A 26,213-nucleotide genomic window follows, 5' to 3' on the forward strand; every position below is an offset into this window, starting at 1 on the left:
GAATATGGAACTCAAAATAGGTCATTTCGTCTATGACTGTAACTATTTCCCTTTATCAAATTTGCTTTGCCTTTCTTGGCATTCCTGTATCTAGCTCTTCTAAAGTGCACAAATGCTCAATAGGAGGAGTAAAGGGGGGGGCATCTAAGATACCATCAGAACCAGTACCAGAAGGGATTGATGAAAAAGATCATTGACTGCTACTCAGAATTGTTGAAATTAAAAAGTTTCATTGGTTTAAGAGGTTATAAATATTACTGTATAAGGTCTTACTGTATCATTTGTCATCACTGTGCTCTACTACACTCCATAGGCAAGGGTTTGGATGGTGTCTTACACATCCTCATATCTCTTGTGCTAGGGTAAAAATGTTTACTCAGTATTTCACATACTGAATTCTTTCCTTGTGTCATTACCTGAAACCCTATTTAGGATCGTTAGATCTGGCACAGTTAACATTAAGTTGATTAGAATACTATTGGAGAATCGTAGTCTGTCTTTATTGCTGTGTAATTTTAGTTTTCAGTAAGAATTTCAGTTAAATAATTTTTTGCATTTCAATTTTTAGTTTTAATAAATTTGTAAGTTGTGCAGCTGTCACCGTAATGTAGTTTTAAAACATTTCTATCACTTCAGAAATTCCCTTGTGCTTGTTTGCAGCTCATCTCTGCCCCTACTGCCAGTTGTAGGCAACTACTGGTCTGCTTGCTGTCTCTGTAATGTACCCCTTCTGGGTGTCTTGCATAAATGCAATCGTATGACATTGCAACTGGTTCTTCTCACTTGGTGTCATGTTTTTGGGTTTCATCCATATTGTAGCATGTATCAATAGTTTGTTCCTTTTTATTACTGAGTAGTATTTGGTTGGGTATATATATCATATTTTGTTTATTCATTCACTGACTGATGGGTATTTGGATTGTTCCAGCTTTTCACTTTTATGTATAATGCTGCTATGAACATTTGCGTACAGGTTTTTGTGTGGACATACGTTTACATTTTTCTTGAGTAGATTCCCGGGAATGGAATTGCTAGGTCGTGTGGTAGGTTTGTGTTTAATTTTTCAAGAAACTGCTAAATTTTGGCAAAGTGGCTGCATCACTTTACCGTCCTACCAGCTTTGGATCCTTGGCAACATATTTTTTGTTTTATTATAGCCTTCCTAGTGGTTGTGTAGTGGTATGTCTTGGTTTTATTTTTTATTTCCCTAATGACTAAGGATGTTGATATATTTTCATGTGCTTATTATTATTTGTGGATATATTTGGTGAAATGTCTGTTCAGATGCCCTTCTCATTTTTTCATGGAGTTTTCATCTTACTACTGAGTTTTGAGAGTTATTTGTAAATTCTGGATACAAGTATTTTTTTCTTTTTAAGTCTTATTTATTTAAGTAATCTCTATATCCAGCATGAAGCTCGAACTCACAACCCTGAGATTAAAATTCACTGACTCTTTCGACTGAGCCAGCCAAGCATCCCAGGATACAAGTCTTTATCAGACATATGATTTGCAATTATTTTCTCCTAGTCTATGACATGTCTTAATTTTCTTTTGAAAAGTAAAAGTATTTCATTTTCATGAGGCCCTATTAAAGTTTTTTATGTATTATCTTCAGTTAAATAATTTTAAAAATTTTATTTATATTGTTCCCAAATCAGAAAGTACATAAAGGAATTTATTGAAAAGTCTCTCACCCTACCTATATCTACCAAACCCTAATTCAGTTTCCCTTCTCCAGGGACAACCAGTATTGCCATTTTCTTGTATCTCCTTATAGAGCTCTTTAAGTAAACTTTTATTTTTGAACTAAGGTTACAGAAATTTTCACTGAGAAACTCCCAGTAACTTTTATTGATTCAGGAATAATCTTACCATTCCATTTGATTTTCTCCATGCCATAAGGATTGGTTTTTTGTTTGTTTTCTTTTTAAATCTGCTTAATGTCTCTTTTGCCACATTCTTGAGGATTTGGGAATATAGATTAGTTTTTCCATTTGAAATATAATTAAGGTACTAATCGTTTTTATTCCTAACAGAAATCGGACTCATAGACTTCATACCTGTCCCATCTGCAAGCATTGGCTTTCAGTTACTCATTTCTCTGTACTTTTTTTTTTGTTCTTTTTTAGAATGCTTTTATCAGCTAAGAGTAATTGAAATTATATGGTAACAGATGGTACCTAGACTTACGGTGATGATCATTTCATAATGTATATAGATGTTGAATCACTGTGTTGTGCACCTGAAACTCATATGTTCTATGTTAACTCTACTTCAGTTTAAAAAAAAAAAAGAGAGAGAGAGCAATTGAAATTTAAGTTTATATTGAAATGGCTACCTTACTGTTCTTTCTTTTTAGAGAGTGAAGCAGGGGGAGAGGCAGAGGGAGAGAGAATCTTAAGCAGGCCCCACACCCAGCATGGAGCCTGACGCAGGACCCAGGAGATCATGACCTGACCTGAAATCGAGAGTCAGACAGTTAACTGAGCCACCCAGATGCCCCTTTACTGTTCTTTTCTTAGATATTTTTTGACAGTCTACTTTGAAAAACTTTATGTCATTTAAAATTTACTTCTTTATAAGATCCTTGCCTGGGGCACCTCGGTGGCTCAGTCGTTAAGCGTCTGCCTTCAGCTCAGTTCATGGTCCTGGGGTCCTGGGATCGAGCCCCGCATCGGGAGCAGGCAGCCTGCTTCTCCTCCCCCCTCTGTCTGCTGCTCCCCCTGCTTTTGTGTGCTCTCTCTCTCTCAAATAAATACAATCTTTAAAAAAAAGATCCTTGCCTACTGAGTGAGAACATCACAAAGAAACTCAAACCCTTGGAAGAAGACTGTTCTGTAATGATGTATGCCCCAGACAGCAGCGAAATTAACAAAGACACAGAGTGATGAGGGGAGATTTACTAGAGAACAGGAAGAAATTGGTTGGGTGTTAATTTTGTATTTGACATCTTTAAAGAATCTTTAATTATAAAGCCTTAAAGTTAATTTAGTTCAGTCTCTTGATTTCTTAGATGAGTAGCTAAGGATCTCTTAGCTTCTTAGTTGCAGAACTAGGTTTAGAACTCAAATCTCCATCTTCTGGTTTCGTGGGGTTTTTTTTGCTTTAGCGTGCTTCCATTTGTTTTCATTTTCACTTTTTCAACCTTTTAACTTTTTTGTTTACTTTAAAATAACATTCTGAAATGTTTGCTTTTTCCTAACTCTTTATTCTATGATTTATGTTTGAGTACCTGATCTTGCCTTCATGCTGTTCTCTCCTATAGTATTTACTGGTATGATCTTAGGAACCTGAACTTCTACTGTTGTTTTGTCCATTTTGTTCTTTTGTTTGTTCCTGTATGTAATTCTGGCCACTTTTCTTGTTGAACTTATAAAATGGTGGCTATGACACTCAGACATGAAAATGAAAAGCAGTCACGTGCTTTGAGCTGGCACACTCTGTCAGAATGTATGTTTGTGCTCATTTACCATTCCTACACCCAGATCACAACTATACATACAAGATTAGTGTGGCCCTGCACAGTAATGGCACACAAATTTGTGAAGCATTTTATTCTTTTAAAGGCTCTTTAGGTCTCCTAAATGTGTAGCCTGCCCAACCTGCACATCCATCCCTGGAGAACAGACAGTGTGATTTCCCTTACATTTTTTTTGAAGGGGGCCAGTGAGGTAGCCAGTCACAACTGTAATCCACAAATCTGCCTTTTAGGCAATTTTGTGACAGACTACTTCCCAGCTGTCACATGCTTACATTGATTAGAGTACACACACATACTATACACATGCTTCATTGAAATGATATAAATAGACCTATACTTTTGAGGTACTTTTGATAGTACCTTGCATACCAGAGGAGGCCACGTTTCTAACACCGGTATCTTATCTTTGGAAAAACTTTTATTTGCCTCTTCCTTTTGTAACCTCATATTGGAAAATAACTGTCATTTCAGGATCTGTGGGGGTATCCAAAACATCAAGTCACTGTTTCAGTAAAGAACTGTTTACTGTCTGGTTCAGTACACCTGTGGTATTGTCAAATGTGAAGCATTTTGAAACACCTGTGCCCGACTTAAGTTGAAAGCGAAAGACTTTAAGATTGGGTGTGTGTGGATAAGAAGTGGCTGTCATCACATGATAAAAAGAGAAAGTATTTCATAAATGTTATGTGGCACCATTGTCTACTGCTCCTTACAACAAGTGATTCATGCGTGAAGGAATTTTGCCTTACTTCATCATATGAAAGTAGAATGTACTGATATTTATGAAGACGTGCTTATTAGGTCATTGTTCTCGTGGGGTAACTAATGATGAGCTGCTTTGTGTGTTCCTTTTTTTGTTTTGTTTTGTAAGTGGCTAGAGGAGTTAGCCAAATTAGAGGTCACAGGAGATAACCAAAGGTGAGCTCAGGTAAATTTGTTTTGTGGTGTCAGCTGTAGTTAAAATGACTCAGAGCTAAGCTTCTGTACCAGACCTGAAGTGAAATACTTCTTGCTTTGTTCATTAAAAACAACTTACAAAAAAGTAATAACAGAAATTTAAAAACATAGCTTTTATTCTTTTACTTTAGAGAATACAGAACACCGATAAGCTTTTGCCCAATCATATTTTATTTCCCAGTTTTCTGATGTAATATATAAGAATCTAGGAAGTTAGGCTTACGAGAATAAAAATGTCCATTTTCACTTTGATAAGTTTATATCAGGGTTCCAGGTGATCAGTCCTCTGTCACAGTTGGGCTGGTTCAAACCTGAATTCATACATGCTATTGTACAGATAGAGTGTATGTGTAGGTCAAGGCTTACATTCCATGGCAAATCGGTGAAGTTCCCGGCATCTCTCTTAGCAACAAGTACAATCCTGTAACCGCTTGGCTTTTTGCATTTCCATCTCTGCTCTGCTTCCTGGGAATTTATTTACTCCTTGAGACCCTTCCAGACTACCATTTAACTTTTGGTTTCCATCTTATGTTGTGGATTTTATTCTTTGTCAGTCATTTCCTTTGCGTCATACTGACTTCTGGCGCTGGAGACAGTAAGAGGTATGAGACATAGTTCCTGCCTTTATGAAACTTTGGTGCAGTTGGAATGGGCAGAAAGATGCCCAGATGTGGTGTGTGCAGGACTGGAGATACGCAAAGAATATTAGGAAGCACCTGGAATTGCTCTTATCTATTCTGGATGAGGTAGTGAAGACTGAGCTGTCTTAAAAGATGAGCAGAAATTAGATGAAAAGGAGAGACCAGGTCAGACATACCACAGGAGCACCATAGAAGTAGAATCCTTCACCAGCTACCTGGGGCTGGTTGCTAGGGGTAATACTTGGTCAAAAATGCTCGTCTAAAATTTCCCTACTCTGTTTACTGAGGGACTAGCCAAATTTTTCTGCTTCTCTCCCATAAATGTGAAGAAAATTTTCAGTGACGTCAGAGATGTGGGAAAAGCACTGAGGAGCTAAGTGATTGACTATTTGCTTGGTTAGTACATTGGAAGATAATGTTAACAACTGGGGTTGGGGTAATTATACTCCATTTAGGTAGTCTAACTTAAAACTTATATTGCTTTAGGGGTGTCTGGGTGGCTCAGTCGGTTAAGGCTAAGTGCCTTTGGCTCAGTCATGATCCCCAGGTCCTGGGATCAAACCCCCACTTCTGACTCCCTGCTGAGCGGGGAGTCTGCTTCTCCCTCTCCCTCTGCCACTCCCCCTGCTTATACTCTCTCTCAAATAAATAAAATCTTTAAAAAGTTATATTGCTTTATTTTTATGAGAAGCAGCAAAATAGATCTTTACAAAAAGTAAAGGAAGATAGTGCATTCACCGTTTTTTCTCCTTTGCTCTGTAACCTAAGATTAGGTTGTTTATAAAGTGAATTAACTGTTTGAGGTTATAATTTTTTTCAGACATAGAGCAATTAGAGAAAAGAAACATCACAATCTCATGTTATTCATATGAGGCAGACCCTTTGAGTGTTAGAATTAAAGCTGGTTGATTGATATCTTGTGATTTGAGGCTTGAGCCAGCAGTAGTCACTTCCGTTGGCATGCTGATGTTGACCCCCTCCAAAAGAGGTGGTATTTCAGTTCTCAAATTCATGCCACAGAAACCTAAAACCTACAAACCCCCAAACTTCATCAGAACTAGGGTTTAGGAGTAAGAATAATAGGTTTTACAATTTCAGTACTTCTTTTTTCACTCATTTAGAATTTGCTTTCATTGTAATATCCCTTTTACCTTCACACTGATTTGGAAGATCATTGAGTTGTTTGTTTTTTCTTTCTTTCTTTCTTTTTTTCTTCTAATGGATCCAGGTTTCTTATTTTGTAAAATACGGATGATAGTTCCTGCTACCAGCCTCATAGGTTGGTTATAGGGCTTAAACAATGAATTTGTTGAAGTGAGATTTAATAATCATATTTTTCCAGGGTTTTCCAGTTAACATCTTTTTCCTGCAGTTTTTTAAATTTTTTTTCTTTTTCTTTTTTTTGTTTTAAATAACTGTACTCATAAGAAATTGTTACAAAGTAGAGTTAGAAAGAAGCAGTTTTTTCTTGTTTGTTGATAATCCCACTCTGCAAAGACAGGTACTTGATATCTGATGTATGCATAGAAGGTATAAATTTATGATGACCTTTAAATGTAAACTGATATTGTAACTGCTTATATATCAGATTATGGCAAGAGTTCTCTGCCAGTGATTTTTACTTTTTTTTTTTTTAATAAATGATTAGAATATGCCCAAAATCTGGCTCTGGCAAGAAAGAAAGAAGCTAGGGCATCTACTTAATCATTGCAGCCAGCTCAGTTATCATGCGCTTGTTAAAATATATTTAATGTAAAAATCTAAAGGTAGCAGGGTCTGAAAGTGTTGCTGTTGGTGAAAGTTTTTCATTGAAGACCCTAAGCAGTAGTTCCCACATTTATTCGAAGTTTCAGCGAATCACAAGTAATCATTGAAGACCCATTCATAGCTCTGCTGAGATACTGTGAGTCTGGTCTGTGGGACTGAGTCACTGGTCACTGGCTCTTTCAGTCTCATCCTGACATTCCCTGCTCTTCATTGTTCTCTCTCCCTCACTGGATGCAGATTTTATGTGAAAGAGTGACCTAGTGCATTCACAATGGGAGTTCAAGAAGCTCTTTTATTTTTTTTTATTTTTTATTTATTTATTTATTTTTTTAAAGATTTTTATTTATTTATTTGAGAGAGAGAGAATGAGAGACAGAGAGCACGAGAGGGAAGAGGGCAGAGGGAGAAGCAGACCCCCTGCTGAGCAGGGAGCCCGATGTGGGACTCGATCCCGGGACTCCAGGATCATGACCTGAGCCGAAGGCAGTCGCTTAACCAACTGAGCCACCCAGGCGCCCAAGAAGCTCTTTTAAATACAGCCCTCCTGGGCAAAAATCTACTGTACTCAAGTTTGGACAGAAGCAATTTGTTAGGCTCAGTTTAAACTTGGTAGTTATAATATAGTTTCTTTTCTGCCATCAAATTCTAAACTAAAATGAGGGAAATTCTTTGCCTTGACTGTTTCACTCTCCCTCTGTCTTTGTGCTTTTCCCACCACATGGACAGTATGGACGAATCTTGGTGATACAGAATCTGTTAATGACTTAGTCCATTGACCTATATCTTTTCTGAAGTCAAAGAAATAATTAACTTAATTTTCCTTATTCTCCCTGAGTGGAGATGAGATTACTGTACCTGTCAGAAGATGCTTCTGATTTCCTCTCAATTATTGTTCTTTATCTAAATCTCAAGAAGTTAAATGAATTAACCTGACTTTTTAAAAAGTGGGTGTAGACACTTGCACAATTTCATCTTTAACACTAGAAAATAAAATTCCCTTAACAAAATAATAACACATGCAGGTGATTAAAAGCTAGTTATCTCGGGGCGCCTGGGTGGCTCAGTCGTTAAGCGTCTGCCTTCGGCTCAGGTCATGATCCCAGGGTCCTGGGATCGAGCCCCGCATCGGGCTCCCTGCTCCGCGGGAAGCCTGCTTCTCCCTCTCCCGCTCCCCCTGCTTGTGTTCCCTCTCTCGCTGTGTCTCTCTCTGTCAAATAAATAAATATCTTAAAAAAAAAAAAAAAAAAACTAGTTATCTCTTCATTAATACAGTCCTGTGAGACCTTACTCAAACCATATATAAGTGTAATTATTGCTTACATTTTAAATAAAACAATGAACTATCTTGTAATTCATACTTGACAAATATTAATGGTCCCTGTTACACTCAGCTAGAATTACACTGGGTCATTTTATGAAAGCAGATCAAAAACATTTGAACCTATATTTTTAAAGTTTTGTTTTGTTTTTTGAGTTTAAAAGAATAAGTTTAAATTTCTAACTTTTATCACATTTTTATCTAATTACCAGGAGGCTTTTAATCAGTTTAAGATGGTCTTAACAGTCTCTTAATTTAATGCAATTTTCTTTTAATTATCTAGCAAATTTACTTTTGTTTAAAGTTTGGTTTATGTTCTCCTCATTAAGAAATATAAAGATTATAAGCAAAAGTCCATGAAAAAATTAACATGGACATGTTTTGAAAATCTTGTTTAGAATGTTCTGGGAATATTTGGGGCAGAAATAATTTTTAAAATATATGAAATATAAAAATTACACATGGAAAGAGATATGTGGCATATATTAACTGTGATATTATATATTCATTAAGACCTGTACTGCTAAGTGAGTATAGATCCGGAAGAAGTTAATGTAAGTATTTTTAAATGGGTTTATATTTCTCCGATAAACAGCACTCTCCTTCTGTTTGTGATCATAGGATAAAAGCTCTGTAAGCTTGTATATGTTCATTTTTACTGCTACATCATGTAGTGTGCTCTTAAGATTGAGATCTCATTCCCCAGGAAGCATTTCTGTCTAAGATTAATTGCCCTTTTAAAATCAGCGTTTGATGTATTCCTTTGGCTATATCCTGGCTTGGTTTAACCCTCTTTGACCTGACCTCACTGACTATTACTGCTGAGGCTGAGTCAAAATCCTTCAGCATGATGTATGCACTTCAGATTTCTGCCTGTGGTTTTTCATGTCGATGGATTCAATTAGTTGGCGTTTACTAATGAACATATCAGAGGTTAAAGAATTTGTCAGACGGAACAAAATTGTTCAGACTAGTGGTAATCCAAAAGCTCATCTCTTCATTTGTTTAAAACTTTTTCAGAAGTATTAAGTATTTTTCCAAAGTTTATCTTCAGCATCACACATTCCAAGATAACAAATCGTGTTTTGCTGAATTATAAAATATAAATGTGAAACCACAAAGCTAAACACAATGGTTATAGCATTTAGCCTTAGATTTCTACTATTCCATGTTCACAAATATGAGCTAAGAAAATTAAACTGAAATTTTCTGATTAAAGCATTTACCTTTGAAGGTATAACATCCATTTCTTTAGCTTCCTTTAAATTCAATTAGATATACATATTTAGTATACTAGTTAAAAGGAAAAATGAAACCCATGCATCTCTCTAGAATCTCAGCTAACCTATTTTTAAAGACATTTAGGTCATATTCCTTACTGAAAATTGGCCAAAATATAAGGACTAAAATGCAGATCAAGATGGGGAAGATTTGAGCCATTGCTAATAGAAATCTCTAAAAGGCAGATTCCTCACATATTGTCAGTTCTCAAATAATATATTTTTAGATATATAACAAAGATTTTTTTGTAAAGTTTTTCCCCCTACCTGAATAATTGCCTCTTAAAAAATAAAAAAATAAGAATGTTATCTGAAGTCTATTAAATAACATAACAGTAACACAGTAGGGCTCATTTGACTTGTCAGTGATATGCTTTACTAAATATACATGTTGAGAGCACTACTAATTTAATTCAGAGGGTTTACAGTGCTTAAGGAATTTTTTAAACTGTCATTCTGTTGTTTGCATAATAATTGAGTGTTTGGGTTTTTGTTGTAATCTTTTTTTTTTAGCACATTCATAAAATTTATGTGCCACAGTGCATAATAATGGGACTGAATAATTCAGAGTGTATATTAACATTAGGCCAAATTCTCACAGCACTTTGCATGCTAATCACATAATTGAATCCATGGTTTTTATATATCTTTTGATACCTCTTAGTACTGAAAGAATTACCTTATTCCCATGACTTTGTATTATAGGAAAAGAGTTACAATGAGTGTTTACTTTTTGTTACTAAACCATGATCTTTTAAAAACTAGTCTTTTGTCTTCACTTACTCTATAATATTTTCAACACTCTTGTGTTTTGGGGGAGTGAGCAGGAGGGAGGAGTGGGGAAGAAAGTCAGTAATTTCACTGGGTTCCTACTGGGTCCAAGCCTTGTGTTAGGCTGTGTGCTAAGTGCTCTACTTGGATATCTCACTTAATCTCCATGCAACCCTGGAGATTAGAATTCTTTATCCACACTATGAAAGGAGGAAACTGAGACTCAGAAGATTAAATGATTTGTGTAAAAATTCAAAACTAGTGAATTATGCTAGTTTGAACTCTGAAATATTTTGCTGTTTAAGCATAAAAGACTCATACTAGAACTGTAAGACATGCTAGTGATCCTCTATTGTAGAACATGGTTTACAAACTGACCCATGGAGTCATATCAGGAATTAACCATGGGTTGTAAGTCAGCAAGCAGCAGGATTTGGGAGATGCGCAATCCTACATCAGCCAAAGCTGCCCCACCCTCCCCTGTATTATATACCGGGTTTCTGCATAAGATTTTATTTAAGGACAATTCTACACCCTTATTATCGTAAGATTTATTTAAGGGTACATTTATCCCAGAGTTTGATTCAGAAGGTCTGGAGAGGGGCCCAGCTTATATATTTTTTAAAATTTCCCAAATGATTCTGATCGTCAACCAGATTTGCAAACCATGGATGTACACAGACTCCTTCATTTTATATATAAGGAGACATCCTGAAAGAGATCTGAGGCCTACTCAAGAGTCCTTCATTACCAGAAGGGGAATTCAGCTTGCCTGCCTCCCGATTCATCTTCCAGTAGCACCTTGTTAACCAACAGTGCAGAGTTGGCCCTTGTTCCTTTCTGGCTCATTTATATATATATTTTAATCTTTTTATTATTTTTTAAATTTCATTTATTTTGACCGGGGGGGGTAGGGGGAGAGAAGGAGAGAGAGAATCCCGAGGAGGCTCCACACCCCCAGCATGGAGCTTGACACCCGAGGCTCAGTCTCACGACTCTGAGATCATGACCTGAGCCAAAATCAAGAGTTGGATGCTAACCGACTGAGCCACCCAGGTGCCCTTATGTCTCATTTATATTATGTATATCATTATAGTCATAGTGTATATTTTGTATATACACACACCTGTATATAGGCATCATTTTTTTATATATACGTAAGTTACCATTGTTTTAAGTTCATAATTTTCATTAATGACTTGTGTGGCTAATACAAATTTTCTTTTTATTTCCATATGTAATTCTTTACCGTTCTAATCATACAACCAACATCTGTCTGAATATATTTTTCTTAAAATGTCACACAGCTCTAAAAATGTTCACTTTAAAGTAGATGGTAGTTAAGAATTGGGTTTGTTTTTATTAGGCTGTTGGTGATAATACAAAATTATGTGATATATTTACATTTTTATCTTCTTTTAGAATCCTTAGATTTATAAGTAAGATAAATATAAGAAATGAATTTTTCTTTTAAGATTTTATTTATTTATTTGACAGAGCGAGAAAGGGAACACAAGCAGGGGGAGTGGGAGAGGGAGAAGCAGGCTTCCCGCGGAGCAGGGAGCCCAGTATGGGGCACGATCCCAGGACCCTGGGATCATGACCTGAGCCAAAGGCAGATACTTAATGATTGAGCCACCAAGTTGCCCCAGAAATGAAATTTTATTATATTCTTTGTGTTGATATATGATTTTCTTGGACTTAATATCTAACTCTTAAAGTAAGTTGAATTCCTCCTCTAACTAATGAAAATAGTGTCTCTGATTTTATTTTTCTGTCCTTTCCTTAATTTATAAACCCAAAGTATTTATGAAGACTATCCTTACATTTACAAGATGAATTAAAACAATTAGGTTTAAAAATTGCTACGTGAACATCTTACAAAATAATGACATGTGCTTTTCAAAATTGTCAAGGTTAAGAAAACAGAAACTATCTACTATTAAATGCATGTGTGATTCCTGGACTGGATCCTAGATAGGTGAGAGAAATAATTGGGATAGTTGATAAAATTTGAAATGCTTACACAGTAATATTATATCAGTTAATTTTTTAATTTTGATGACTGTATTATGGTTATGTAAAAGAATATCCTTATTAGCAAGTACACACTAACATTTAGGGGGAAAGGGCTCAGTATTTCTAATTTACTCTCAGATGATTCAGAAAATAATTGTATACATACAGAATGATAAGGCAAATGGGGCAAAATGTAAGCAGTTGATGAATCTGGGTGAAGGGGAATTCCTTGTACTACTCTTGCAACTTTTCCAGGAGTTTGAAATTATATCAAAATCAGAGTTACCCCCCAAAAGTGCTCTGTATGAGAGAATTTCATATAGAACTAGTTCACTTGATTACTGTCTCAAATGTTTGCCTACTTTTAAAGCATCACGCTACCTTTTTAAAAAAATCTGAGTGGGTGAGGTGTGGTATAACATTCTTCTCCTGAGTCATTTGCTTTGTAGTGATATATTTCTAATTCCCAAGTATTAAATTCTCTAGATTCCCATTTTGAAACACAAAAACATATTTACCAAAAACATGATTTACTTTAACAATATCAAGTGTTTCATTTCTACTCTTAGGAAAACAAGAAACATCTTGCCAATTCTTCACTGCTTTGTTCTGTTCTGTTATCACCAAAATGTCTATCATGCTCTGTTGTTCTTTATGGTAGTATGAGTTCAGGTGATGGTGTATGTACTTCTTGGCTTATCTGGAAACATTTTGACTTTTTATTATTTTAATAACCAAAACAGTCTTTATAGGTAGAGCTCTTCTACTTAATAGTGGCAGCCATCAGAAACTATTCTCTACACATTAATTTTGGTCGTGTCTTCTGGTGGTGTCTTCTGCCAGCAACAAGATTATCCAAGCTCTGAAAACATTGACTGATTACTACTAGGTGTTGGGCACCATGCTAGGCACTGGGGATATAGTGATGGATAAGAGGGAAAATTTAGTTAAGAGTTCCAAGGGAACTGCTCTTCCATTCTAGGTATTCCTCTGGTGGCAGTTGTGTTAATGGGGGAAGTTTGAAAACAACAAAGATAAATATACACAGTGAAGTATTTGGATAAATGTAGGCAGTGACAAAATATATATTTAAGATCTTAAACTGTTGTGTTGGGAAATATGACAGTCCTAGATGCATTTCCATAGTTGTCTGAGTTTAGTGACACTTCTATGTTACATATTAAAAGTGGCCCCAATTTAAACCAGAGAATCAGTGCTGCCTATTCAGGTCTCTGATAACATGATTTGTTAGGTTTGTTTTACAAGGTATTTGAATAGTGCTGATGTTCTCCACCTTATATTGTACAACTCAGACTCCCATCGATACTTTTGTAACAGGGTTGGTCTTTTGCCTTTCAAACACACTATGCATGAGTGGATTGTATGCCATATTGTATTTGCTCTCACATTTAAATATTGCCTTAGAAATAATATTTTGGATCTTGAGTTGAGACTTGTTTCTTATACTCTGTTTCAGAGTATCCAAAGGTAGCTCTGGCTTAAGGAAAAATTTTACAGTTAAGGAACTCTTATACCACTGCTCTTTCATTTTTTGACTCAGTGCTAAGTAGGAGGAAGATTCTGAGAATATTAAAATATTTCAAAGAAATATACATAAGAATATGAAGAGAACTATACCGGAAGTGTTTTCAAATATTCTAAGAAAGATTTAATGCAGTGAAACCTTGGCAATCTAGAACTTACAAAGAATGAATCATTCCAGATAGCTGAGGGTTTACCCATTTGAATACCAACAATTTAAAATATTCTCAGAGTACGAATACCATGCTTTCTATAGTCTATAGTATATTGCTTAATCTTTTATTATAGATGATTCCCATCATTATGAAAATTAGTCATTGTATTAGCACTGTGATCGCAGCTGTGTAAAAAGTATGTGTAGATACAACAAAGATTGTCAGAAAAATCAAAACCTGAAAGCCTTTTTTTAGGGGAGAAGTATTAGGAGGCCATGTTTTTTTCCAAAATTGTTTTAAAGTATGGCAGTGATTCAGGGGTTTGTTTTGGGACTTCTGCTCATGTTTGGGATTGAGAGTGTGTTTATTAAAAGCTTTGTATATTTGGCATCATTTTATCAATTCCCTGTAGTGTCTTTGTGTCTTCTCTTATTGTCAATCTGTTGACTGTCACCTCCCAGGACTTGTGCTGCCTCTAAGGGGAAGTTTAAATACTTCTTTAAAAGGGTCTCTTGTTTCAGGTGCCAGCCACGCCATTTTCACCATACCTCATCAGCCCATCTTGCCTGGGCATTAGAGCACTAGGGATGAACAGAGAAGAAAGGGGGAAAGGAGGGTATTTCCCTCTCCTGCAGTTCCCTGAGCTCTGTTTCCTTCCTTGTCTCTTGTCTCCAGGAAGCTGAGAGGTTTAGACATTGTATTTTGGAGAGATTAAGAGAGACAAACCAAGAAGTGTGCTGGAGGAGTGACACAAAGTTTCTTGAAGGTTCTGTTTTGCTTTCAAAAAGGGAATTTGGTTTTGCTTTCTTTGTTTTCCTATAACAACCAAAGAAATGGTTAGGAGGGAACTGCTGTTTACTGTAAAAGTTGTTAGTACATCATATCAGAATCATAAAAGACACACAATTTACCTTAAATCTGTAGTAAAATTTGAAGTTGAAAGAAAAGTGTGAATTGCAGCACTCTTTTAATTAGCAAACGGGTGTTAACAGAAATCAATCAGTTTTCGTGACTCTAAAACAGGAATCCTGAGTCAGACTCTTAGTTCCTTCTCATTAGAACTGTAACTCCGTGTCTCTAAAACTTTCTGATATATATTTGAACAAATTGATTGAAAATTAACCTACAGCTCCCATCTGTTTCATTAAACATCTTCCTAAACACTGATCTTATTTTTGATGATTTCTAGTCATATTTCTATTTTACATATTTTAAATATGTATTGACCTACTTCATATACCTGTCATATTTAATAACCATATAGTACAGTTTTTAATGTGTAACTAAAATAAATTTTGGTCAGTGGGTACAATGGGCTGTTTTCTCCACTATAGTTTCATTAACGTCAATCTTAGGTAAGCACAGTAATTAAGAAAGAATGAATACTTTCACATATGGCAACAGAATTTTTATCAGAATTCATTGCAACCCTCAGGTTTCTGTTTTGGGTGATACCTATTGCAACATTTGAACTTTCTCCATGTCCACATTTCCTGCTCAGGAGACAGACCACGTTTAACTTGTTAAAGCTGTTAAACCCATTTACCTCACCAAGGATTCTCAAAAGGCAACAGATTATTTTTTCTTCTGTCTTGACCCTTCCTCATTACTGTTGGATTTCTTTCTTGGAATAGATGGAGAAAAAAAGAATCAAGTGATGATTCATGGAATTGAGCCAATGTTGGAAACACCTCTGCAGTGGCTGAGTGAACATCTGAGCTACCCAGATAATTTTCTTCATATTAGTATCATCCCACAACCAACAGACTGAAGGATCAACTCTGTGCCTGAACGGAATCACCCTTAAACAGGATTTACCAGAGCATGTCACCCTTCTGTTTCAGTCAGGTTTGGTGGAGGCAACCTGACCAGAAACACTACTACAAGCCAAACAGGAAGATGATTCCATGTCAGATAAGGGCACTTGGGCTGGTCTTACTTTGCATCACCACTGCTTTCCTCCACTGCCGTCATTAAACCTCAGCTGCGACATGAAAGACTTCACAGGACCACTGCAAGTCTTCTGTTTTCTTGTAAAATATAATGAAGCCGAAACCTTTGGCCTAAGAAGAAAATGGAAATATGTGCCACTTGATTTGTATTTCTGATTAACAAATAAACAGGGGTATTTCCTAAGGTGACCATGATTGAACTTGAGCTCAAGGGAGTGGAAACATTGGTTTAATTTTCTAGAGAATTAGACTTAAGAAAGTAAAAGAGAAATTCTGTTACCAATAACTTGCAGTAATTTTTTGTAAAAGATCCAATTACAGTAAACCCATCTTTCCTTAATGAAAATTTCCTATGTTTACAGTCTGTCTATTGGTATGCAAACAATCTTGTAACTTTGATAATGAACAGTGAGAGATTTTTAAATAAAGCCTCTAAATATGTTTTGTCATTTAATAACATACGATTTTGTCACTTTTCCAGTACTTTCTGACTCACATACAGTAGATCACTGTTTTTACTCTGTGTTACCATTCAGGCGGGTCGTCACTGACATGAAGTAGATGGAGGACGTAGGATAACTTGTCTCAGGAGCTGTCGTAGAATTTCTTGCTGCCACTTTTTAAGTCTGTGTTCTTTACATGCTAAAGGTATAAATGTTATCATTTATCTTTGCTGTTTTATCACTGTAAACCTGTCAAATCATAGTATGCTAAGCATCTGTATAAGATAATTTTGGTTCTTTGGGAAAACCCAGTCCTTTCCAAGCTAGTGGTTTTCATTGGCTTCAGGTCTAATATTTCACTGTGTCCCCTGGCAGCCAGTCTTTGACGTCTAAAGATTACCAATCTCCTGACTGTAGTAGCTTTTCCTCAACTTTACCAAAAATATTCAGAGGTTCCTGAAGTTCTTATTCAGTATAAGGATATTTTTGCTGCACTTTATTACCATGCTGCTGGGGTTCTACCAGCTGAACATACTTGTGCATCACACTGTTTCTTGTGAGCTAGCTTGCTGTCCACATGGAATGTCTACCCATTTGAATATGCTAAAAGACATAGTATCATACAATAATGGTTTTAGATTCCATAATAAAAATGAATGTTTTTCTTATAAAAATTGTACAAATGTCAAAGTGAGATCCTGCTAGTGCTCACTGCTTCCTTTTTCCTTTTGTGATTTCCACTGATTAATAATAGTATATTTATTCACAGAATGGGATAAAGTTAGTCAAAGATCAGATATTCTGGAGTGGAATGGATAAGCCTCAATCAAGAGAAACAGGGTACCAACGTGAGAAAATTCAACATAATTGGCAAATGTCAATAAAATGAAAAGTGCCATTTTAGCAAAGGCAGAAAAAAATAACAATATTTGAGCTGCTTAAGGACAAAAAACCCACTGACTTGTATTTTTTCAAAAGAGGTTGATCTGAATATGATTATTCACATTAAAAGTGTTTATTCGTCTATTCAGTTTGGGGGTTTTCCCCCTTGATGTTTTGACAGACTGAAGTGAGCTTCAGTGAACAAAAGGATCAAAATGCCAGGGAGTGCTAAGCTCTGAAGAAGAAAGTGTGGTAAGAACGGTAAGCCATAGTAGTTTTCCACAGACAAAACTAGTTTGAGGTTTCTGCAGTGGACTCAAGTGAGCTGCTGATCTTTACTTCCAGATTTGAAAGTAAATTTTATCAAGCCATTACCCGTTGCTACTAGTTCATTATTGCACCAGCATCATAACTGTAATACTCTGCTCTTGTCCCAGGTAAGTCAAGCCCCAATCCCCAGAGGAAGAATAAACACAGAAATTAGTGCTGGCTTAAATATCTATTTTTGTTTCTTTTTATTTGAATATTTAAATTTTATGGTTTATTAAAAAATTAAATAAAATTTTGTGTCTGTCATTATTTCCAGAAGTTGGAAATTGAATTTATATAAAGCAAGTTACCTATTGGCGAACTGATTTAACTTTCCTTAGTCTCATGCTTGTCTAGAAGTTTCTCAAAGAAGTAAAAGTTATGAGGTGTAAGGAAGAACATATGAAAGAAAACTGGAGAGGGCCACAGATCTCTATATGCTTGTTTATAACTCACTCTTGGTAGTGACCCCCCCCCCAAGAAAATGAAAATATGTTTTAAAATTATTGACATTGTTAACTAGGAAGGTATAAATTCAGCCTAAATAAAGTAAATCATTGCTTGTCTGTCATAGTGTTGACTTTCATTTGGATGACCTAAGTTCTGACCATGGATAGAGTTGAATTGACAAGCACCTTACGTATCTAGAGACCCAAAGTAGCCTGCTTGTAATTAAACAAAGTTGACCTCCCAGTCTATAGTGTGGTAATGTATAGACCATATTCCAGTCAGCCAAAGGTGAACCAACGAATGCATTAGTCCTGCTGTATTTATCCCCCGTTTGCTGCAAACTAGATAGGAATTGCTCATTTGCTAAGAAAACAATATACAAGATTTGATATTGAGTGATAGTAACTTTTATTGGCAATCTTTCTAGGGTGTGTTTATTTTTTATAGGCTGGATGAGATAACTTTTTCAGTTTTCAGAAACTTGGTTTATGTGGGTCATGCCAAAGAATGACAGTCTCGCTTTTTATTTATCATACTATTGATATTTAGGTCTGAGGTAAGTTGGTTTCCTGTTAGATGTGCTAACGTTGAAATAGAAGTGTAGAATCTTGGGGTATGATAGGAAAAAATCAACTGTGATGGTATTTGTAGTCAATCCCATTCATAGTCAGTGGGATGGAATCAAGTCAAAATACTTATCTGTCTCTCTTGAGTTCTATCCTCCTAAGTGTTTTCTAAATTTATCCCCTTCCAGGTCTGAGAGTATTAAAAATTACCCATGGGAGTCTTGAAAATGAGAGAAGCATGCCTCTTTTTAGATAATTTGAGATTGAATGACACTTTGTAATTATAAAAATTCATTTACCATATAGCTTTATTTGACAAAAGAATCCTTTAAATTCTCTCAAGTGCGAATTACAAGTTTGATTCTTTTTTTTTTAAGATTTATTTATTAAAGACAGTGTGTGCGTGCAGCAGAAGAGAAGGGTAGAGGGAGAAAGAAACTTAAGCAGACTCCCTGTTGAGTGCTGATCCCAATGCAGGGCTCCATCTCATGACCCTGAGATCATTAACTGAGCTGAAACCAGGAGACAGATGCTTAACTGACTGCGCCACCCAGGCCCCCACAAAGTTTGATTCTTTATACTTATTAGCAAAAGTAATACTACTGTGGAATCTCATAAGCATAGTAATCATAGAGTGTAAAAGGACTCAATTTTTAGATCCTTTAAATGCGCTCATTAAGTGTTTAGGTTTTTAAATACTTAACTATTCTTGTTAACTGAGAGTGTGTTATAATGATCCACAGTGAGATAAAGACAAATCTGAAGATTTAGGAATGTCGGTATGCTTTGATATAACCATTGGTTCTTCTGAAAGTGATGAATTTGGCTTTCCCTCTGTAGCATCCCCACCCCCACTTCACAAGGATAAATAAAACACAACCAGGCTGTTTCCTCTTTGTTTTCCCTGGTTCTTAGCAGAGTGTCTAGCACATAGTTGGTGCTTTGCAAATGTATATAAAAGAAGAAAAAATTAACTCAGGATTATTTAATGACACTTTAAAATCAGTGTTGTATTTTTCTGCTAAAAATACCCACTATAAAAATAGGAAGAACCTAGTCGTTCAGAAATCAACATACAAAGTACAGTTGGTATGGGTTTGCCTTACTGTGAAGACTTGCTGACTCAAACCAGCTACTTTCAGCAGGAACCACTGTGGATCAGATCCTTGCATCAGTCCACATTCATTTTAGTTGCAGAGTAGACCACAGTACATAGCTTTTGTTTCTACATCACTCTAATTTAAGCAGCCCCTAAAGCTGGAGCTATTCTCATCAAGCATCTGGACGTATTTATTAATTTTGACCTTTTCATAGATGAGTGGTTTGTGTCTTGCTCTTGCCTCCAGTCTTTACTTCTGAAAATGTAATACATTTTTAGCAAGGGAAATGTTAGACCTGTGAGCAAGGTAGACTGTTAGAACCCTGTTCATGAAAAGCTTTAAAAGAAATACATAGCTTTCAATCTTTTAAATTGGGTGAAAGAAGAGGTCTACCTGCTTTAGCATTTACTTAGAAAATGCTGTCTTTTTTTTTTTTCCATAACATTTACTGTGGTTTATAATAAATATCTGTGTGGAATTTGTTTCTCACACTTGAGCATGAACTCCATAAGAACAGAGACCAGGTCTGTTTGGCCCAGTATTGTATTCCCAAGACCCAGCACTGTACCTGAAACAATGGACTGTACTAAATACTTGTTGAGGAAAATACTTGTTGAGGAAAAACCTGTATGACATATCTCACTTTTAGAGTCCAAAATACATTGCCATGTTAAAGGCAGTGAGAAGTTGTAAGGTTATGAGAGCTATTTGATCCAGCATCTCCCAAACTTTTTTCACTATAGGATTCCCCCCCCCCCCCGGCCCAGTACCACATCATATTGAAAACTAGTTTGAAAATGTAATGACCTAGAGTTTATAGCAGAAGGCTTATTCCTCCTTTTCTGACAACTCTGTTTGAAAGAAGCTCTCAAGCTTCTGACTCCACAAACAAAATGTCACTAGACTATTCATTCCTTCCTCTAGATATGCCCCCATTTTGTCAGTGTTGCTCTTAAAATTCAGTCAGCAAGCATATAGTAGGTATCTAATACATGTCAAAGTGTGTGCAGAGAGAGGATGCGATAGTTTAGGATTTATAATGCCAGTACAGGGTAGGCAGTCAGCTGCTCGTCAGTGCTATAATTTGGCAGCGCACATTCAAAGTTAGATTTAGTAAAATGGCCGAGAACCGTAAAGTTCTCTACAAAATGTTCAAATATAAAAACTAAGATAAGTGGTCAATGGATTGGAGAAAACTCACTTCTCAGTCCTTAGGTATGAGTTAAGTAGAAATCAGAGGTGAATAATTTCTCTCAAGGAGCCACCATAGAGCTAGCCAAAAGAGCTATGGAGCTGAAATGTGGCATTCTAGGAACATAATCACTAACAGCCCCAAAGGGGATGCCTAAGGCCAAGCAGAGAAGGCTGGCTTCGTGGGTATCTGGCCCTGGCGGATGGCAGGCACTTCTGATTTCTAGGGGGATACTGTACTTGTGTGGGATGGGATAACTGTCTTTTTGTGTTGTCTAGGGGACATTTTCCAAATAAGTTATGTTGCTGAAAGCTTACATCCATTAACCTAGCTGTTGGTATTTTTGTTACTCAGAATTGTTGGTTTTTAGCTTTCTTTTCCAGAGACAGTAACTCAGTGACCTATTAACTGTATCTGATCCATTTTGTGCAGGCCTAGAGAAGAATTTCATCCCCTGACTGCTGGCCTTTTTCTGGGTATGCCATCTCAACCACACCTCCCTTAAGAATTTGGTCATTCCTAGTGCCCGTATTTCTATAGCTCCTTTTGTCATGGTTCTGAAATGAATTATAATTTTAATATGAAATATCAATTTATCCTGGTCTCTCTGATCTGTGATGATGGTCAGATTCAGGTGTGACAGAGAAAGACCTCTGAAGGTATCAACTGGAGCCAACTTTAGATGAGGAAAAGCCAAGTTGGGTGTGTGTGTACACACATACATACAAAGATCATGTGGAGCAAATCAAATAAAAATTAAGTTACTTTTGGACTGTACCATGCTTTACCATTAGAGTAAAAAAAAAAAATAGAAATGTCAGATAAGTTGTGATTAGTAATAATCCAACCCAGATGTATGGTAGACATACTTCGTTATAGGCAGACCAAAGCCCACACGTTAGTTTTTAAGAAGAATATTTAGGACATCTCATTAAAACCAGTTATTAATTGCTAATTCTGTATTAGTGTAATCTCCCAGATTTTATAGAATTCCACACAATTCATTCATCTATTTAACATTTATTGAGCAATAAATCATGGATGCTCTGGGAGGAATCAAACACGGTGTCTGACCTTAAGGAACCTCTATAAGAGAAGAGAAGACAAAAATAACAATAGAACATAACAGTTAGAAATTGCAATGAGAAAGGTACAAATAAAGCACTATGAGAAAATAGAGCTGAGAAAACTGATTTACTTGAAGCTAACTAGATGCTATCTTGCATGACCTCTCAGAAGCTTTTGGCAGTTGTTGATTACATCTCCATTCTTGAAACACTTTCTTCATTGGGCACCACACCCTCCTGGTTTTCCTCCTACCTCAAACCCCTTTCTCGGTTTCTTTTGATGATTCTTCCTGACCCCTAAGTGTTGAAATGTCTCAGGGCTCAGGCTTTGGTCCTCTTTTCTAGCTACAGTCAATACATGAGCTCATCCCATGGTTTTGACACCATCCGTATGTTCTCTCTGATACTAACTTCCATGAGCTCCAGACTTAACACCCAACCACCTGTTTGACACCCATTTTAGATGTCTCATAGACAATTCAAATTTTATTTGGTCAAAGCAGAACTTCTGACTTTCCCCTCAACCTGTATTCTTCCTTTCCCATCTTAATAAACACTATCCAGCCCCAAAGCCTGTATTTTTACTTCCTCTCTCCTCTTCACATACGTATCTATCAGCAAGTCCTAATGAGCCTACCTTAAAATATACCCTGAATGTATTTACTTCTTACCACTTCCACCATTGCCACCTAAGTCTAAGTACCCGTCTCACTTGGACTACTGCAGAGCCTCCCGTCTGGTCTCATTGCTTCCATTCTTGCTCTTTTTCAGTCTTCAAAATAAAGTGACCTCAAAACATGAGTGACATCATGGCCATTCCTTGATCAGAATGTTCCAGGGTCTTTCTGTGACACACAAAATAGATCTAAAATCCTTACCAAATTCTGCTTGATCTGGTCCCTGCTTCTGACCTCATCACTCAGGCTTTGCTACTTTATTATGTCTACACCGGCCTCCTTGCTCATCTTGTCCTTTGAATATGGCAAGTTCATTCCTCTAGGGCCTCCACATATATATGGCTATGTAGTTAACAGTTATTGAATGTTTACAGTGTCCCAGGGACTGTTTCAAGCATTAGCTCATTTAATTTCAAAGCTCTAGGAGATAGTCTGATAGTATCCCCATGGAGAAACTGAGACATGGGATAATTTAAGTAACTTTACTAACATTATGAGGTGAGTGATAGAGCCAGGATTTAAACCCAGGCAGAATGGGCCCAGGGTCCATTTCCTACAGGAGCCTTGGCTTGCTTCTGGTCTCACAACAGAATGTAAGCTTCATACCTCTAACACTGCCTGACCTATCACGAGGCCTTACTAAATATGAATTGAATGTGTAAGTTTCTATAACATCTATCTGGGTAGGTTATGAAAACCTTCACTGAAGAAGGCTTTTGACCTGGAGCTTAAAGAAAGGGAAATTCTTTAAGAAATTGGAAAGAGGAGTGCCTGGGTCGCTCAGTCAGTTAAGCATCTGACTCTTGATTTCGGCTCAGGTCTCGATCTGAGGGTTGTGGGATCAAGCCCTGCCTCAGGCTCTGCGCTCATCAGGGAGTCTGCTTGAGATTCTCTCTCTCCCTCTGCCCTTTCCCCCTGTGCTAATGTGTTTGTGAATGCTCTCTCTCTCTCTCTACAGTAAATCTTTAAAAAAGAAAAAGAAAAAAGAAATTGGGAAGAGAGGGAAAGAAAGTGAGTGACAGTGAGCCAGGTAGAGCCGCATGATAAAAGCTAAAATGACCAATAAGGCTGGAACCTGTCACTTGCAGGAAAGAGGGAAAGATAAGACAGGAAAGATATGTTCTGCTCTGACAAGATTATAGAAAGTCTTGTGTACCATGCTAAGGAGATGAGATTGTTTTTGGTGTGCAGTTAAGAGCCACTGAATATTTTCAGTAGAGCATATGTTCAGAACAACCTTTTGAGGTGATGATGCTGATGGCAGTGTGTAGGGAGGTTTAGAACAGGCTGAGTCTGGGGACCCGTGAGAGAAAGCTGCCATGATCAAGTCATTAACATGTCTTGACTATCACAGTAGCCTCAGAAATGGAGTTCCTACATCCACTCTTGCCCCTGCAATTCCTTTCTTCATCTGGTAGCTGGAAAGATCATTGAAAACTTTAGCTCTGGTCCTGTGGTATTGTGATTTATAATAAGAAATATATGCTTGGTCTTCCCTTTCTGGCGCAGAGCTCCTAAAACCCTTGGAATTTCCTACGTGGTGACAGCCATAAAGGTGTCTTTTGTTTGTTGTTGTTGTTGTTGTTTTTAAATTTTACTTATTTATTTGACAGAGAGAGACACAGCGAGAGAGGGAACACAAGCAGGGGGAGTGGGAGAGGGAGAAGCAGGCTCCCCGCTGAGCAGGGAGCCCGACATGGGGCTCGATCCCAGGACACTGGGACCATGACCTGAGCCGAAGGCAGACGCTTAACGACTGAGCCACCCAGGCACCCCAAAGGTGTCTTTTGTTATATGAGGCGACCACACCCAAGGAGGGGGGTTGCTTGTCAAGAGAACCAACCATGTGATTTGAGGGTTGGAACTTTCAGCCCTACCTCCCTTAACTTCCAGGGAGGAGAGGGGCTGGAGATTGAATCAAGCGCCAATAGCCGAAGGCTTAGTCAGGCCTATGTAATAAAGCCTCCATAAAAATACAAAAGGAGATTCGGAGAGCATCTGGGTTGGTAAACACATGGAGATTGGGGGTGAGAGGCACCCCTTCCCATACACCTTGCCCTATGCATCTCTTCCATCTGTCTATTCCTGAGTTCTAGTTTTTCAAAATAAACTGGTAATGTAGTTAGTAAAATTTCTCCCTGAGTTCTGTGAGCTGCTTTAGCAAATTAATTGAATCCAGTGAGGAGGGGGTCATGGGAACCTCCCATCTACAGCTGGTTTGTCAGAAGAACAGGTGACAACCTGGGCTTATGACTGGCATCTGAAGTCAGGGTAGGGAGACAGTCTTGTGGGGATAAACCCTTAACCTGTGGAATATGACACGATCTGATGCAGTATAGATAGTGTCAGAATTGAGTGGACTTGTACTGACATCCTGTTGGTGTCCAGAGAATTGCTTCTTGGTGGTGTGGGCAAAAAACCCCCATCCAACAGCACCACATTGGAATTGGTAACCAGGACCATTTTAGGTCCATTTTCTCCTCTGCTTGAAATCTTTAAATGGTTTCCTGTTGTCTTTAGGGTACTCCAGAATCCTTGCCATGAAGCTGTCTTTGCAAGATCTGGCTTCTCCTCACTAGATTAATTCCCAATACTCTTCTTCTTCATGAACCAACCATATTATAGCTCTTTCAGATTCTGAAAAGCATGAAACTCTCTCTTATTACAAACTCTTGCCTGAACTACTTCCTCTTCCTGGAATATCTCCCCTCTCTTATCACTCTCATTTGCTTGCTAATTCCTACTCATCCTTTCTCTCAATTCCTAAGGACTTTCCTCTCCAATTGACCAATCTCTTCCTGGTAGGGTTGCCAGATGTAGCAGATAAAAATACAAAATGCCTGGGATGCCTGGGTGGCTCAGTCGGTTAAGCGTCTTACTTTGGCTCAGGTCATGATCTCAGGGTTCTGGGATTGAGCCCCACGTTGCGCTCTGTGCGCAGCAGGGAGTCTGCCCCTCCCCCAACTCATGCTCTCTCTCTCTCTCTCTCTCTCTCTCTCTCTCTCTCAAATAAATAAAAATAAAATCTTCTAAAAAAAATACAAGATGCCCAGTTAAAATTGGATTTCAGATAAGTTATTTTTAGTATAAGTATATCCCATGCAATATTTGGGGCATAGTTATACTAAAAAGAATTTGTTGTTTATCTGAAATTCAACTTTAACTCGATGTCCTGTATTTTATCTGGTAACACTATTCCCTAAACTTGGTTAGTTTCCCCTATCCACGGGGTATACATCCCAAGATCCCCAGTGGATGCCTGAAACTAGATAGTACCGAACCCTAAGTATACTATGTTTTTCCTATACATACATAGCTATAATAAAGTTTAATCTATAAATTAGGCACAGTAAGAGATTAACAGTAATTATAATCAAATACAATTATAACAATATACTGTAATAACAAGTTATGTGAATGTGGTCTCTCTCCCTCTCTCAAAATATCTTAATATACTGTACTCAACCTTCTTGTGATGACGTGATGAGATGAAGTGAGGGGAATGATATAGGTATTGCGCCATAGTGTTAGGCTACTACTGACTTTCTGAGGCTAGGTCAGAAAGTAGATAATCTGCTTCTGGACCACAGCTGACCACAGGTAGCTGAAATCATGGAAGGTGAAACTGTGGATAAGGGATG

General features: G+C 37.2%; 1 protein-coding gene across 3 annotated transcripts in view; it reads left to right on the forward strand.

The window, feature by feature from the left end:
• ATG5 (autophagy related 5) overlaps positions 1-16,345 on the forward strand; it is a 129,685-nt gene extending 113,340 nt beyond the window's left edge. For all 3 annotated transcript variants that reach the window (XM_044917688.1, XM_021693685.2, XM_021693686.2), the window contains one exon: positions 15,569-16,345. In XM_044917688.1, coding sequence (XP_044773623.1) covers positions 15,569-15,705 — 137 coding nt within the window. In that variant the 3' untranslated portion in view covers positions 15,706-16,345. The remainder of the gene's footprint in view (positions 1-15,568) is intronic.
• The last annotated feature ends 9,868 nt before the right edge of the window (positions 16,346-26,213 follow it).

Source organism: Neomonachus schauinslandi, chromosome 8 (assembly GCF_002201575.2).
Source record: "Neomonachus schauinslandi chromosome 8, ASM220157v2, whole genome shotgun sequence".
In the NCBI taxonomy this organism is placed as follows: Eukaryota; Metazoa; Chordata; class Mammalia; order Carnivora; family Phocidae; genus Neomonachus; species Neomonachus schauinslandi.